General features: G+C 37.1%; 1 protein-coding gene across 1 annotated transcript in view; it reads left to right on the top strand.

Annotated features, from left to right (window-relative positions):
• The first annotated feature begins 206 nt into the window (after window positions 1-206).
• Window positions 207-16,800, top strand: part of TOP2B (DNA topoisomerase II beta) — a 64,858-nt gene continuing 48,264 nt past the window's right edge. The window contains 4 exon segments of the mRNA XM_030330642.2: window positions 207-290; window positions 14,124-14,294; window positions 15,212-15,302; window positions 16,613-16,676. Of these exon segments, the coding sequence (XP_030186502.2) occupies window positions 228-290; window positions 14,124-14,294; window positions 15,212-15,302; window positions 16,613-16,676 (389 nt within the window). The 5' untranslated portion in view covers window positions 207-227.

Raw genomic sequence — 16,800 nt, forward strand, 5'->3', positions numbered from 1 at the left:
GGGCGACGCGGCCGCCGCGCCTCGAGTTTGAGGGCGCCGGGCGGCGCGGCCTCCTCGGCGGGCTCGGCCGGGCGTCCGCCCCGGGTCTCGACGATGGGGCGCGGGGGGCGGCGCCGCTAGGAACACGACGAGCGGAGCGGTCGGTGCGGAGCAGCGGGGGCCGGCGGCCCGCAGGGAAGCGGGAGCGGCGGCCGCGGCCTCGGGGCCTGTGAGCGGAGGCACCCGCCATGGCCAAGGCGGGCGGCGGCGGCGGCGCGGGAGCCGGCGGCAACGGGGCACTGACCTGGGTGGTGAGTGGCGGGCGACGGAGGGCGGGGGTCCTGGCCGCGGCATTGTTCCCGGCCCGCGGCGGGGGAGGAATTCCGCCGGGCGGACCGGGGGTGGGGAGGAAGGGAAAAGAGAGGGAAATCCGGCGCCCGGGACGGGCGCCCCGTCGGGGCTTCTGCCAGCAGAACCCCCCGCTCCCCGCCCCTTTTCTTTCTTTACCTCTGTGGAGGCTCCGCTGCTGGGGCTTACGTGCGCTTAAACTTAGGGGGACAGACCATGAATCCGATAGGAAGCCCTCGCTTCATCTTTTTTCCTCTTTCTCAAGACTCTTCCAGGTCAGTCAGGCATGAGATGATGGGTATGGCAGTAATGCCTGTGTGTCTCTGTGGGTCAGCACTTTTATTAAATGTGGTTTGAGAAAATCCCGGAGAAAGGGATGTGTGTGTGTGTGTGTGTGTGTGTGTGTGTGTCCGTCCGTCCGTCCTGGAAATGCAAATGCAACCATTTCTGATTCTCTGACCTCTCAGAGAAGAATGGGTTTGGTGGGGGATTCGTCTAAGGCAATTTACACTTGAGTTCAGAGTCTCGTTCGATTGAAAGCGCATTCGGAATGGCTGTTTCCGCAGCAGCTAATATGCTGTAGGTCGTCCATCTGTCCGGGTGGGATTATTAAAAGAAGCGTTCACCTGCGTCAGCATCGCAGGTGAAGCGGGGTGGGGGCCGAATGGAGGGTGCTGGAGAGGTGACCGAAGTGCTTAGCCCCGGAATTAAAGGATTTCGGCGCCCCGTTCCTGCTGGGAAGTAGTAGAGGAGGGAAGACCCAGAGAGATCCGATTCCCACGGCAGATCGATAATTCACCAGCATTTCACTTGCTCAGCATAGAGTTCAGAGCAGGGTCATTTCCTACACAAAAAAAGCGCAGCTCAGCCAACTGACTTGGTTTCCAGGAGAAACATTTAAAAAGCGTTACATTTTACAGGGACTTTCGATGGATTTTCCCTTTTTCAGAACACCCAAGGAAACTTTCATATTGGCATTTTTATTACCACTGCTTCATTTTCTCTTCACTTGGGCCAGGTTGAGGGGAGTTGAGTAAGCAGTTCTGCTGTGTTGAAAAGTATTCCTTGTAAAAAAAAAAAAAAAAAAGTATGTTACTGGTAGCAGAAAAACATCTTAACCACTTATGTTTGGGTGCCAGGGTGCTTTGCAAAGTGACTTGCCAGGCTTTTATTGTTGAGTTTTCCGAATTTTGTATGCTGCTCCAATAATGTAGCATGGTGAACAGATCAGAGCCAGAATAGATAACATGTGAGGTTATAAATTATTGGTCCATGCGGTCCATTTTCGGAGGGGAGAATGCATAAATGCAAAACACTGATTTTTACAAATGGATGGCCCTTACCCCTGTTACTAAAAGCAAACAACTTCTGAAAATTGAGTTAGCCAGATGGTTCTCATTCACTATTTGGAAGTGTCCAGGCCTGATTTGTGTTCCTGAGGACTTCTGATTCTGTAATGGTAAACATTTTGCTCCAAGATGGAATTGGTTGGCATTTGACATTTGATAGCGATATTTAATTTACTGGTATTTAACTTTGTAGATAACTAGATGACTGCTTTTTCTGTCAAGCTCAATAGGAAACTTACATAAAAAATTTCGTGAAACTTAGAGGGTCTCATTCAGTATCAGAAAATTCATTTGATAATTTTGATTTATTAAAGGTTTTTTTTTTTCATACAAAACTAATACAGTAAAAGTCACTTAATCTTTTACTTATAGATTGTATCCTCTTGTTGGATTAGAAGTTTATTGAAACGCTAATCACTCCGGAAGTCCACTTTAAGATTTGATGCTTGCTTTAAATTTGTCAGGTTGTATGACCATCTTTATGTCCATAATCAACATCATTGATCATAGACTAATTTTATGGGAGGCAGTATAGTGAGGTGGTTATGAGGATGGATTTTGATGTCAAGTTGATGTAGATTCAGATCCTTTCTCCAACACATACTCCAAAAGGGACCTATCCTTTCTATGTCTGTTTTCTCATCTATAAAATAAGGTTGCATTGAGAATTAAATGAGGTAAACATAGGTAGCCAGTTCTGGGTTTAATAAATGGTTTTTGTTGTTGGTGGTGAAGTTCAAGAAATGTACACTCAGAATAATGAAGTTGCTTTTACATGAAATGCTTTTGAACCCGGGTGAAAGGAAATTATTCCTTTGAAGGAATTCAGGGATTTGTTCAGTGGTCATCTATTTCTGAAGAGGGGTAACTTTGCCTGCTCTATTGAAACTGGTGTTATGTTGCCACCTGCTTGTGGGTAACAGGAAGAAATAAAAATGGAATGAGTCCCTGATAGCGTTCTTTTGGGAGGGGGATGGGTAATGCCATGCGTTGCTGGTATTAACTTCTATTGGGATGCTTGCCAGCATGTAGTATTAACATTGTCATTGCATGAAAGTTTACATTTTTTATAGGTATCTCTCATGACATATATTTTTAAATGTTTGTTTATTATTTTGAGAGACAGAAAGAGTGAGAGCAGGGAAGGGGCAGAGAGGGGTGGGAGGTGGGGGGGAGCGGGGGGAGAATCCCAAGCAGGTTCTGTTCTGCACTGTCAGCACGGAGCCCGATTTGGGGCTCGATTTCACAAACCATGAGTTCATGACCTGAGCCAAAATCAGGAGTCAGAAGCTCAACCCACTGGCCCACCCAGGCGCGCCCTGAAAGTTTACATTTCAGTACCTGAAACCACAAAGCAGGGTGGTTTAAGACTGACATTAACTTCTCCTTATGATACTGTATTTGGTTTGTGCTTGATTTATAGCATTTTAAGCTAATTTTTTGAAATTAAAAAAAGTGAAAAATATAGAACTATTTTGAGTTAACACTGACAACAGCTCTGAAGGCTTCCTGAACTAAGCAAAGTTTCTTGAATTAACCTTTAGTTTGTAAAGCTTTGATTAGTAGACCCTCTAGTCAATTTCATTTTGTTATTTATCATTTGTAAGTGGTTGTAAAAACTTTTGTGGAAACATTAGAATATAGGTAATTACCATATGAATATTGATCTTTTTTTTTCCTAGCAGTACTCTAATTTGGTAGATTAAAAGATATTATGATTAAAAATATTAGCATATAAAAAAGTGGTGCCCAGAATAATATAAGAAGCCTTCTTCTATTTACCAAGTTTCAACGATTACCAACTCAAGGTTACCCAGTTTGCCCCTTTTCATTATTTTGAAGTAGAGCAAATCCTGGAATTATGTCACTTCATCTGTAAATATTTCAGTATTTGTCTCTAAAACGTAAGTTTCTTTAAAAAATATATAAAAGCACAGCTAACATAGTGTTTTAAAAAGTAAAATTCAATGAGGGGTGCCTGGGTGGCTCAGTCAGTTAAGCATTGCATCCGACTTCGGCTCAGGTCACGATCTCACAGATTGTGAGTGGGGTGAGTGGAGCCCCACGTCCGGCTCTGCTGCCAGTTCAGAGCCTGGAGCCTGTTTTGGATTCTGTCTCCCTCTCTTTTTGCCCGCCCCCTCTCGTGCTCTTATCTTTCAAAAATAAGTAAGTATTTAAAATTTTTAGAAAAGTAAAATTCAGTGAGAGACAAGGAATACTTTTTTTGTTTACTGTGAATATTTCTAATTCAGAAAACATGATTGTATATTCAAATATTATTTAAAGATTTGTATTAAGAACCTTGCTGTAGGGGCACCTGGTGGCTCAGTCGGTTGAGTGTCCATCTCTTGATTTCGGCTCAGGTCCTGATTTCAAAGTTCATGAGTTCAGGCCCCATGTTGGGCTCTGCACTGACAGTGTGAAGCTTGCTTGGGATTCTCTCTCTCTCTCTCTCTCTCTCTCTCTCTGTCTCTGTCTCTGTCTCTGTCTCTGTCTCTGTCTCTCTCTGCTCTCACTCTCTCTGTCTCTCAAAATAATAAACAAACATTTAAAAATATATGTCATGAGAGATACCTATAAAAAATGTAAACTTTCATGCAATGACAATGTTAATACTACATGCTGGCAAGCATCCCAATAGAAGTTAATACCAGCAACACATGGCATTACTCATCCCCCTCCCAAAAGAAGGCTCTTGACCAGTCTAAATCTTAATTACTCTTCAAGGCTAGCTCAGAGTCTTACGAAACTCTTATCCTCCAGTTTACACTCATCCTTTCCTGTTACTCTTATGGGTAAAAAAAAAAAAAAAAGTATTTTTATATAACTTTCACGCATAATTTTGCCTTTAACAATTAAATTATAAACTCCCTAAAATCAGAGACCATGTGTTGTACTTATTTGTATCCTTTATAGTGTTTAGCAAAAAGCTGAATTCATAATCCAACCTCAGTTATTTTTTTTTATTAAAAAATTTTTTTTTAACATTTATTATTGAGAGACAGAGAGACACAGCATGAGCAGGGAAGGGGCAGAGAGAGGAGGAGACACAATGCGAAGCAGGCTTCAGGCTCTGAGCTGTCAGCACAGAGCCCGATGAGGGGCTCAAACTCACAAACTGCGAGATCATGACCTGAGCTGAAGTGGGACTCTCAACAGACTGAGCCACCCAGGTGCCCCTAACCTCAGTTATTCTTAACAAATTGGGTAACTGACATATAACTTCCTCAAAAGTCTATCATTAGTAAGACAAGTGTTCAGGTAGCGATGTTAGATACATTGTCGAGTAACATAAAGCAGCACTTAGAAAATGTTATAATTGGTGCTAACTTTTCTGAATGGAAGTGAGTGTTTACCTGTAGTTTTAGATCTGTTAATTATTTCAGTGCCAGTAGTTGTATTTTACTAAGTACAGCTTTTAAAAACTAAGCCTCTTTTATAGTTTTTAAAAATAGGGCCCCCGTTAGAGAAAAGGTATGATGAGTTCATTATTTTCACTTGCAGAGAAAGAAATGGGGGTGGGGCTGGTTAGAGAATTAGGTAACAAACTATTAATCACCTGACTAAGGCAGAAGTGGGATTGAAACCAGGTTTATCTTTGTAACCATGATTTAATACAACCTCCCACTTTAAAAACATTAAAAACCAAAAAGCCTCATCTTTTATATCCTGATGTAACAGGATTAAAAAGTCTTCTGGGGTATACTTGTATCTCTTTCTACTAACCTTTCGTTTGCTTTCACACAGAAAGCTAGGGAATATGTTTCCTTTTTAGGGTATATGTATCTTGTGTAACAATGCTTTTTAAGAGAATGGGCTGGGAAATCAGATCACATAGTTTCATAATTCAGCTTCTTCAAGTACTAGTTTATTAGCTTTGGGAAAACACTTCTCCATTTCCTCATCTATAGAAAGAGAATTATGATAAGGGTGTCTACTTTGTGGAGCTCTTTGAGGACTGATTGAGATTATCCATATATTCACATAATGCTGCCACATAATCTCTCAGATGTGTACACATGCGTGCGTCTTTTTTTTTCTTCAAGTCTATTGAAAAGAATTTTCATGTCTTTTGTCTCAGAGAAAGTATTTTTTTTAATATTGTGAAATAACAATAAGTCAGCATTCATCACCACACAGTTACAATTTTTTTTTTTTTGATTGGGATTTTTAAGATCAAATCTCTTAGCAACTTTTAAATATACAGTGCAGTGTGATTAACTGTAGTCACATTGTTTTACATTACATTCCCAGGACTTCCTTATTTTATAACTGGAAGTTTGTACCTATAGGTCACCTTCTGCCATGTTGTTCCCTTCACCCTCCATATGCAAGGTTTTTGTTTTGCTTTGTTTTTAGATTCCAAATATAAGTAAGATCATACAGCATTTGTCTTTCTTTCTTTGATTTATTTCATTTAGCGTAATGCCTTCAAGGTTCATTCATGCCACAAATGGCAAAAGTTCCTTCTTTTTTTATGGATGGATGATATTCCTCTGTGTGTGTGTGTGTGTGTGTGTGCGTATGTATGTATGTGCGTATGTACCACATTTTCTTTATCCATTTATTAATGGACGCTTAGGTGGCTCGTGTGTCTTGGCTATTGTAAATAATGCTGCAGTGAAAATGGGGGTGCATATATCTTTCCAAGTTAGTATTTTTGTTTTCTTCAGATAAATGCCCAGAAGTGGAATTGCTGGATTCAATGGTAATTTTATTTCTAATTTTTAAAAATAATATTTTTAAATAATATTTTTATTTAATATTTTATTAAATATTATTTAAAAATAATTATTATTTTTCATGTTTATCTATTTTTGGGAGAGAGCATAAGTGGGGGAGGGGCACAGAGAGAGGGAGACAGATCCAAAGCAGGCTCCCCACTGCTAGTGCAAAGCCTGACAGGGGGCTCGAACTCACGAACTATGAGATCATGACCTGAGCTGAAGTCAACCAGCTGAGCCACCCAGGTGCCCCCTATTTGTAATTTTTTTTGGGAAACCTCATGCTGTTTTCCATGGTGGCTGCACCGATTTACATTCCTGCCAACAGTGCACTAAAGTTCCCTTTTCTCCACATCCTTGCTAACACTCCTTATTTCTTGTCTTTTTTGATAATAGCCCTCCTGATAGGTGTGAGGTGGTATCTTATTGTGGTATTTATTTATTTATTTATTGTGGTTTTGATTTGCATTTCCCTGATAATTAGTGATGTTGCATGTTTTTTCATGTGTGTATTGGCCATCTATGTCTTTTTTGGAAAAATGTTTATTCAGGAAATCTGCCCATTTTTTTTTTGTTGTTGGATTTTTTCTTGCTATTGAGTTGTATGAGTTCTTTATATATTTTGGATATTAACCCCTTATCAGATTTATCATTTGCGAGTATTTTTTCATGTTTGGTAGGTTGCCTTTTTATTTTTTATGGTTTCCTTTGCTGTGCAGAAGCTTTTTTTTTAAGTTTATTTCTGTATTTTGAGAGAGAGTGTGTGTGAGTGTGAATGGGGGAGGGGCAGAAAGAGAGAGAGAGTGTGAATCTGAAGCAGGCTGCATGCTCTCTTGAACTCACAAACTGTGAGATCATGACCTGAGCTGAAACCAAAAGTTGGACACTTAACGGAATGAGCCACTCAGGTGCCCCTGTGCAGAAGCTTTTCAGTGTGATATAGTCTCGCTTATTTTTTGTTTTGTTGCTTCTGCTTTTGGTGTCCATTAAAAAAATCATTGTCAAGACCCACATCAAGGAGCTTACATTGAAGTCTTTAATTCATTTTGAGTTCATTTTTGTGTATGGTATAAGATAGGGCACCCATTCATTCATGCATGTGGCTGTCCAGTTTTCCCAGCACCATTTATTTATTGAAGAGACCATCCTTTCTTCCTTGTATATTATTCGCTCTTTTATTGTAAATTAATTGACCATGTATGTGTGGGTGTATTTCTGGGCTCTCTGTTCTGTTCATTGATCTTTGTGTCTGTTTTTATGCCAATACCATACTGTTTTGATTATTATGGCTTTTAATATAGTTTGAAACTGTGGTGAGTGGGATGCCTCTAGGTCTTTTCTTCTTACTCAAGATTGCTTTGGCTATCCAGAGCCTTATGTGGTTCCATACACATTTTAGGATTGTTTGTTCTGTTTCTCTGAAAAATGCTGTTGGAATTTTGATAGGGATTGCATTGAATCTGTAGACTGCTTTGTGTAGTATGGACTTTTTAAGAATATTAATTCTATGAGCATAAAATATCTTTCCATTTTTTTGTGTCTTCAGTTTCTCTATCAATGTCTTAGTTTTCAGCGAATGGGTCTTTCACCTTTCTGGTTAAATTTATTCCGAAGTATTCTTTTTGATTCAGTTGTAAATGGGATTGTTAATTCCTCTTTCTGATAGTTTGTCATTGTACAGAAACACAAGAGAGTTATATATATTGATTTTGTATCCTTCATCTTTCCTGAATTTGTTAATTTTAATAGTTTTTTGGTGGAGTCCTTAGATTTTTCTGTATCTAATATATCGTCTGCAGATAGTGACAGTTTTACTTCTTCCTTTCCAATTTGGATGCCTTTTAGAGAAAGTGTATTTTTTATTTTCACAGTGGACATTTAAACATTCCTTATGATCTTAAGTATCCCTCACCTTCCATCTCTTTCCCTGTCCCTGGTTTGGGAGGGCATCTCTTGAGGAGCATAGATGGAAGACAAAGTGTTGGTTTTTGTTGTAGCATGGCCCTCTCTATTACATAGGTGAAATATGAGTGAAAGGAACATCAAAGCGTGGCAGTCTTGAGGGAGAAAGGAAGGGGAGGAGATGTAACAAAAGGGTAATGTGAAGTCTAAGGGGGTCATTTATAGACAACAGGAGAAAAGGCTTGTTGCCAAGGTTTTGCTAGCACCACTCTTGTTGGCTTGGTGATGGTGAGATTTTTTGTGCCGATTATGTGAATGACTGGCTCAGTTCCTTTTTAGCACCAACTGGCAAACCATCTCCTCTCCCCTCCTTGGCAGCAATTCATTCTCTCACAGAAAAACAGGAACTGTGGGTGATTGCCCCAAATTGCTATATCTCACGTGACAGCTCTGGAACTGTGCATGGAACAGTCTTTTTTTTTTTTTCTTAAACAGAATGATCTTGGTACATACTCATTCTGAAATAAAAAATTTGTTTTATTGGAATGTTTTTCTTTCTCTTCTGGTGGTTGAGAAGTATTCTTGATAAAGGTTGAATCTTGGATAAGTGTTATTATATCTATATTCTTTCACTAGGAGTTAGCAATATTGCAAAAGTGCTATACAATAATATTTTAATATCAATTACATGAATTATTTTGATATTTTTGTTATAATTTAAAAATCCCCAACAATGCATTAATTTGGCAGCCAGCTTTTGAACTTCAGAAAAAGTCATTTATGGCATCATGTGTAAACCACAGAGAATTAAAACGTTTTTAGATATGTGAAGGATATTTTCAGATGGGGTTATTTTACATTTTCATTGACTTTAGTTTTATGTGGAAATCAAAATGTTGCTCTGATTCCTTATATTCCATTGTAACTAGATGCTGGATTTATTACTATAAATAGCTCGGTATTTTGTCCACATAAACAAATTTAGACAGTAAAATAAATTACAAATAAACTTAAATTGTAAGTTTTCACTTTTATCAAACCTTAAAATTTATTTAGAATGTTTTTGGTAATTGATTATTTTTACAGGCATATTGTGAATTTTTATTTAATGTGGAGTACTTAGTGCAATCACGATAGTACAAGGTATTTTACTACTATGAACATATAAGAATAAGAAAAGTTTAAATCATCATTTTTGAATCAAAAGACCCCCTTCTTTTCAGTGTTTCAAATGAGCATAATTCAAAAACTTAAAGCAAATTAAGAAGATAGCGAAACAAGGACTTGAAAAGCAAAAGATGAATACAACAGCAACCACAACAAAAATTTAAAAATCAAACCTCTTTGCTAACATTTACCTGTCTCAGTTAAACAGGAGGATGAGGGGATTATTGCAATTCAATAAGGATTTTTCAGCTTCTCAAATAGTGCTAATCGCACAAGAGATTCACTGGGAAAACTTGTAGATTTACAGGTAAACCACATAAGTTGTGAATGAAAACCCAAACATACTGACATTAATATGGGAAGTGTAACACCTCTCCTCCCCAAATGAAACGAGCATAATTCTTTTTAGCCTACAAGTGTCAAATATATATCAGTCTTCTTTATCATTTGTGGGATTGAGTGTTTTTATAAATGTGTTGATATGGGTTTGCTGGTCTGTTTCTGTTTAAGCTAGTTTTGTGATCTCTTTTCTGAATATTATCAGTAATAGTGTTAAAACTGAAGAACTACTTGGTGATTTCTTTCTTTCCTTTTCTTTTCTTTCTCTCTTAGCTAGAGATAGTGGTAATAACAGCTGGAGGGAAGATGATCAATAGATTTTTCTCATTTTACTTAGTTCTCAGGCCCAAGATGTTTGTACTTATACCTGTTCTAGGGATGGGATCATCCCATTGTGGTGGTGGGGGGGAGCGAGCAGTTGCTGTCTGTCCCGTCACCCCCAGATTTTGATTTTTAGTGACCTGGACATTATTTAGGGGACAACTTTCTGCTAATAAACAGGACATTATTCCAGGTTTCTGTCAGAAAAACTTATAGACCTCTCAGGAGAGAACCTTCTCTTTCTGTTTGCTGTTAGTGAGCCAGCCATTTGTTGAGAATGGGAAAGTAAAAGACAAATCTGACCACAGTGTTAATTTCTATTTTCTATGCCAAGCCTGCCAATCTTATTTATTTTGGTTTTACTTTTTGCTTAGATTCTAGTGAGAAAGTTGGGAGTGTGGAAGTAATAAGTAAGTATTAACAGTGTCGCTGGAAAAGAGAAACCTTCAGTTTTATTCTAGCTTATTTACATTTTCACATACATGGGTTAATAAACTTTAAAAATACTTCTATCCATATTCATTGTAGAAAACTAGAAAATGTGTATCAGAAAAAAAAATGAAAGGGGCACCTGGGTGGCTCAAGTCGGTTGAGCATCTGACTTCGGCTCAGGTCATGATCTCTTGGTCAGTGAGTTCAAGGCCCACATTGGGCTCTGTGCTGACAGCTCAGAGCCTGGAGCCTGCTTCGGATGCTGTGTTTCCCTCTCTTTCTGCCCCTCCCCACTCATGCTCTGTCTCTCTTGCTGTCAGAAATAAATAAACATAAAACATTAAAAAAAGAAAATAACTTATTTCTACTTTTCACAGATGATTTTGAATGATATTCTGTTGAGTGTATTTTATATTTTTTCCTATGTGTGTATAATGAGTAATTTTTTTTTTCTGATGATAATGGGCTCATATTTTTTATATACTCTTGTAATTTTGTTCACTAAACAGTGTAGTTTTAATAAGCTACCCATTTAAAAATACTTGATTACTAACATTTTCACATAAAAGTTAAAGCAACTGGGGCGCCTGGGTGGCGCAGTCGGTTAAGCGTCCGACTTCAGCCAGGTCACGATCTCGCGGTCCGTGAGTTCGAGCCCCGCGTCGGGCTCTGGGCTGATGGCTCAGAGCCTGGAGCCTGTTTCCGATTCTGTGTCTCCCTCTCTCTCTGCCCCTCGCCCGTTCATGCTCTGTCTCTCTCTGTCCCAAAAATAAATAAACGTTGAAAAAAAAAAAAGTTAAAGCAATAGAGTTTATATAGTCAAAACAAATAATTTTTGTAAAGTTAACTAAAAATATTGACTCAATGAAATACTTAGGTTTAAAGTTTTAAATGCAAGTTTTAGAAATTGAGAGTTAATATTGAATTGTCGACAGATCTCAAAACATTTGTTTTATTATATTCTATAAATAATGTGTTCTTTAAGGCCTTTCAATACTTAACATTTTTTTTTAATGTTTATTTTTGAGAGAGAGGCAGACAGAGCGTGAGAGGGAGGGTGTGTGTGTGTGTGTGTGTGTGTGTGTATGAGCATGTGAGTGGGGGTGGGGCAGAGAGAGGGAGGGTGTCTGTGTGTGTGTATGAGCGTGTGAATGGGAGTGGGGCAGAGAGAGAGAGGGAGGGTGTGTGTGTGTGTATGTATGAGCATGTGAGTGGGGGTGGGGCAGAGAGAGAGAGGGTGTCTGTGTGTGTGTGTGTGTGTGTGTGTGTGTGTGTGTGTGTGTGTATGAGCGTGGGAGTGGGAGTGGGGCAGAGAGAGAGAGAGAGGGAGGGAGGGAGAAAGAAAGAATCCCAAGCAAGCAGGCTTCACACTGTCAGCGCAGAGCCTGATGTGGGGCTTGAACCCACAAACTGTGAGATCGTGACCTGAGCCAAAATCAGGAGTTGGACACTTAGCTGACTGAGCCACACAGGCACTTGTCAACTTATTTTCTAACATTTATATATTATTCTTAGAGAAAATTACAGGTAGTAATTTTAACAAAGCCAACTATGTTTCACTTGTTCTCTCATTTTTGAGACATTATCCTATCAAGAATGACAACTTTTGAACTTGATAGGGATCTGTTAGGTGCAAGCAAACATTCCTTATTCTCTCGTAATCCATTTGGGAGGAAGAAGGGATATGGGAAAAGTTGTTAATTCTTAAAGGAGTGCTGAAGGGCTTTACCCTTGTTTTACATACTTGTGTGTGCGCGCCCTTTTAGTTCAGTGTAACTGCTCAGGGCTAAATGTGGAAGCCCAAATTAGGTAGACCTGTCTTTGGTTTAGTCAAATCAAAGATGTTTTCTTTGTTGTGGGATTTGGAGTAGTAGCCTGGGATCAGAAAGCCTTTACTTGCATGGTTATTATAAGCTCCTAACCTTTATGCCAATGATTGCAAATAGTTCTAAGTTAATGCTCACTTTTATTCCATAGCATTTATTGCCTTTAAACACTTTCTAAAAGAGTGTGATCTTAGTCCTTACTATTCTGAGGACCCATTATAAAAAATCAATTATGTTTTTACCTTTAGATTTGTTTCTATAAATTAATGAGCTATCTCATGAGAAGCCAGGATTAGAAATTTGGAGACCGTCTGGTATTTTTAAAATATAATTCATACTTCTGGCCAGTTCATCATCTAACTCTTGATAGAAATAGAATGTGAAGACTTTATGAAACAATTATTTTCTTTTATCCAAAGCTGTTTTTAATTGAGCAGTGTAATGTATAAATGAAAGAATGTATAAGAATATAGTTTAAAATATAGAAAATGAGTTATTTGTAATACTTTATTTTGAAATATTATTAAGTATCTTTAATTTTATGTTAAATTTATGGCACTGGAAGATTTTAATTAATGTTTGAATTTCCATGGAGTTTGTATATTACAATTCTTGTCCTGGTTTAGACTGCTCAGAGGTTCTGCATTTGATTTTTAAACATAAATTTCAAGACTATGTAATGGCCTTTTTTCAGATATTAACTTTAAAGATAATGGTATGTATGGATGGTATGTATTCAGGTCCTATATGTAGGACCTGAATTGAAGTGACTTGTTCAAATGCATAAAAACAAAACAAAACCTCTTTTGTTGTTTGTCTTCTGACCACTTCATTTCTACTAAATTCAAAGACCTGTGAAGATATCTCAATTTTCATTGTGTCTTATATGTGAATTATTTTTTGGTTGTAAAAAAATATGTCAGTATAACACCTTTCTTTTAGTGAGATGTCTTATTTGTCAACATTAGGGAATTCCAGAAGAAGCGTGTGTTCTCTGCTGCTATTAAGAAGACAGGGAAATCTCTAGACCTCGGGAATTGGATTAGGGATCCTTATCTACTGTAGGAATGGTTAGGATTAAGATCACCAACCTCTGTCTCTTTGGAATTGGCATAGAAACTAGAATCATGGGATGCCTCAGTAATGAGGTACCTAGCACTGATATATAAGGAATTATTGGCATGACCTCTAAAAAGTGTGAAATTTGAGATTTCATAAACCATGCTTAGTATTTTCAGCAATATCAGTGCATATTAATTAACTATATAGGTTACTATTTTGTGTAGGTTACTTTTGCCTCCTCTTTACTATAATTTTCAGTAGCTTAAGGGCAAGGCGTTGGTATGTGGAAGACTTGGGGACTCCTGCAGCTAGCCAGATTTAGTCATTGTGAACCTATAACCTGACCAGAACTCCTATTCCTTCGAAAGTTTTTGAGGACTGTAAGAATTATCTTGAAAACTTAACAGAATTGGGAAATATTTATATTTGTGGATTATATAGGTGTAGGCATATGACTTTACCTACCTTTTGGGCTGAGTCAAAACTGCAGTTTTTCACTGTACTAAAAGAACTGGACTGTCAGTAAATAGACCTGTGTTCTCTTAAAGACTTAAAAATCAGTGAGCCTGAGAGATAATATGATAATTAAAAAGAAAGCCTATGTCTTGTGTCCATATACATTTTAGTTTACCCCTTGGTAGGTTATTTAAATTTGATTTTTTGGTTAATTTTAGACTCTTTTTGATCAGAACAATGCTGCAAAAAAAGAAGAGTCAGAAACTGCAAACAAAAATGATTCTTCAAAGAAGTTGTCTGTTGAGAGAGTGTATCAGAAAAAGACACAACTTGAACATATTCTCCTTCGTCCTGATACGTATATTGGGTCAGTGGAGCCGTTGACACAGGTAATTATTTGTTAAATTTTGAGATTAGGAGATGTGTATCTGTTCTGCTTAATAAAATTTTTGTGATTATATGCTTAGTACATAATTTCATGTCTTTGTGGTCATATGTAAAGTAGGGAGAGAGATTTAAGGTAGGTAGAAATGTCTTCATTTCCTGCTGAAGATAAAAAACTAGGAGATAAAAACTATTAGAGGTCAGGAGTATAGAGTAAAACGGTAGCGTGTGAACCTTTTAAAAATTCTTAAGTTTATGCTGTGGTTTGCTTCAAATTGTAGAGTTTATATATATATATATATATATATATATATATATATATATATGTATATATATATATATATACACTAATGACCCTTTGATGCTTACTATGAACTTGGCTTTTGCACATATTACCTGATTCTAACAATTTTGGGATGTAGGTACTGTTACCCCCTTTTTATAGACAAGGAAACTGAAGTTTAAATAAATGTAAATAACTTGCTCAGATCTCTCAGCCAATAAGAGCTGGGATTCAAAGCTAAGTCTCTGACTCTAAAGTCATGCTGTATTCATATTATTTTAATCTGTGCTCTTTATAGAAAAATCTAAAACATGAAGTAAAATATGTATATATTTTTGGTTTTTTTTCCTATTTTACTTAAATATTGTTTCTAACAATTCTTGGTGCCTTATATTAATAAACTGACTTTATGTGTAACAATACAGACTCAATACAAAATGAATAATTTATCCATTTTGAAACTTTTGAAATTGGATATGAATGTAGTGAAGATGATTAGAACTGAAGTAGTGTATGTGTTTTACTTTGAAAGTCTAAGTATTAACAGAGGAAATGACAGATGTGGGTTTATACTATGTAAAATTGATGTTAAATGCTTTTTTACCCAATAATTCCTTTTGAATTTTTCTCGTAATGCAGCTAATGTGGGTATATGATGAAGATGTAGGAATGAATTGCAGAGAGGTTACCTTTGTGCCAGGTTTATACAAGATCTTTGATGAAATTTTGGGTGAGTACTTGCTTAAGATTTAATGCTTTTGTGTCCATTGATGTATATATATATACATCAATATGTAAATAAAGCTAGACTTACAGTATAAATTTTAAAGGCATATCTTGGGCTTATGTGCTGAATATAATGTTTTTCAGAAAATTTGTCACTTGCTATAATATTTTCATATTTGTGCACATATCTTTGAATTTATTTATAAAATGAATTTGTTGTATTTGATCAGTAATCCAAAGTTGGTTTGTATCTTGTATGTGTAGTCATTGCAGGTTGTGTGTGCATCCCCTTTACCTAGGGCGGCATGTTAAAAATATAGAGATTACAGGACCTGATCCTTGAAGATTTAGTGAGTTTGCAGTGAGACATGTAAAATTGTGGTTTTTACCAACAGATCAGTCATTTCTGTTGGGCAGAAGCAATCATTGTTCTGAATGATCTCTGTTTTTTTCCCAAATCATAGGATTAATTAAATCAATGAAATGTGGATGCTCATTTGATTGCTAGGGAATGCTTGCACATTGGAAATATTTTTAGTCAAGGACTTTCTAGAGCCTCTGGGCTCTGCTACCTCATCAACCACTTGAGATTTCCTCGACAGCTGGGTTATGTGGGTCTCTCTGAGCTTCCTCCAGCTTTCCTCCTTTGGGGAAAGAATAGGGGAGTAAACCTGATTACTTGCATTTTATACCTTTCACTCTTGCTTCCCAGCTATCCACTCACTTTTACTTTTATGTTACATAGTGTTTACCAGGAACATAGTCGTTCTGTGACTGAAGTTGAATTTGACAGCTAGCTTGCGTTCAAATTTGTGTAGTCATGTGTCTAACCACAGCAGTGGTTAATATATGAAAATATATTATTATAGTACATAAGATTTAGTTTTGATTTCTAAGGATGCTGAAGACGTTGCCTTTTTAATTTAAAAATAATTTATTTCATCTCAACTTGTCTATAAAACCACTAGTTTATTGAAGGATATCAAGAGAAAGATACAGTATAAATTCAAATTTTTTTTCTTTTGGGCCTCACCTGGATTAGGGGGTTATAGCCTGCAGATGTTTGTTTTTAATTATTTTTATATATCACAAAATCTACCCTTCCCCTACCCCTTGTTTTTAGTAGATAACACAATAGTAATTTAGTGTGATATAAAATTTAAGAATATTATTTGGAAAATAAAGTTTTATATTAGAAATTAGTAATAATTTTCATTAACTATTACTATCTGTAAATATTTATATTAAGTTGGGATGCACATGAAGTTGTGTCATGTATTTATTTTATTACTCATCACAATATTTAATTTGTAGTTAATGCAGCTGACAATAAACAGAGGGATAAGAATATGACCTGTATTAAAGTTTCTATCGATCCGTAAGTATATTTCAAGTTTAATTTTTTATGCTAAGTTGTTTTATTCTGATAGCCCCCAGCTTTTGAATACTCTTCAAATACTGTATACAATTAGTACTCCTAAAGTTTCCCTGTTGCATGAGAC

Source organism: Lynx canadensis, chromosome C2, assembly GCF_007474595.2.
Source record: "Lynx canadensis isolate LIC74 chromosome C2, mLynCan4.pri.v2, whole genome shotgun sequence".
Classification (NCBI taxonomy): domain Eukaryota; kingdom Metazoa; phylum Chordata; class Mammalia; order Carnivora; family Felidae; genus Lynx; species Lynx canadensis.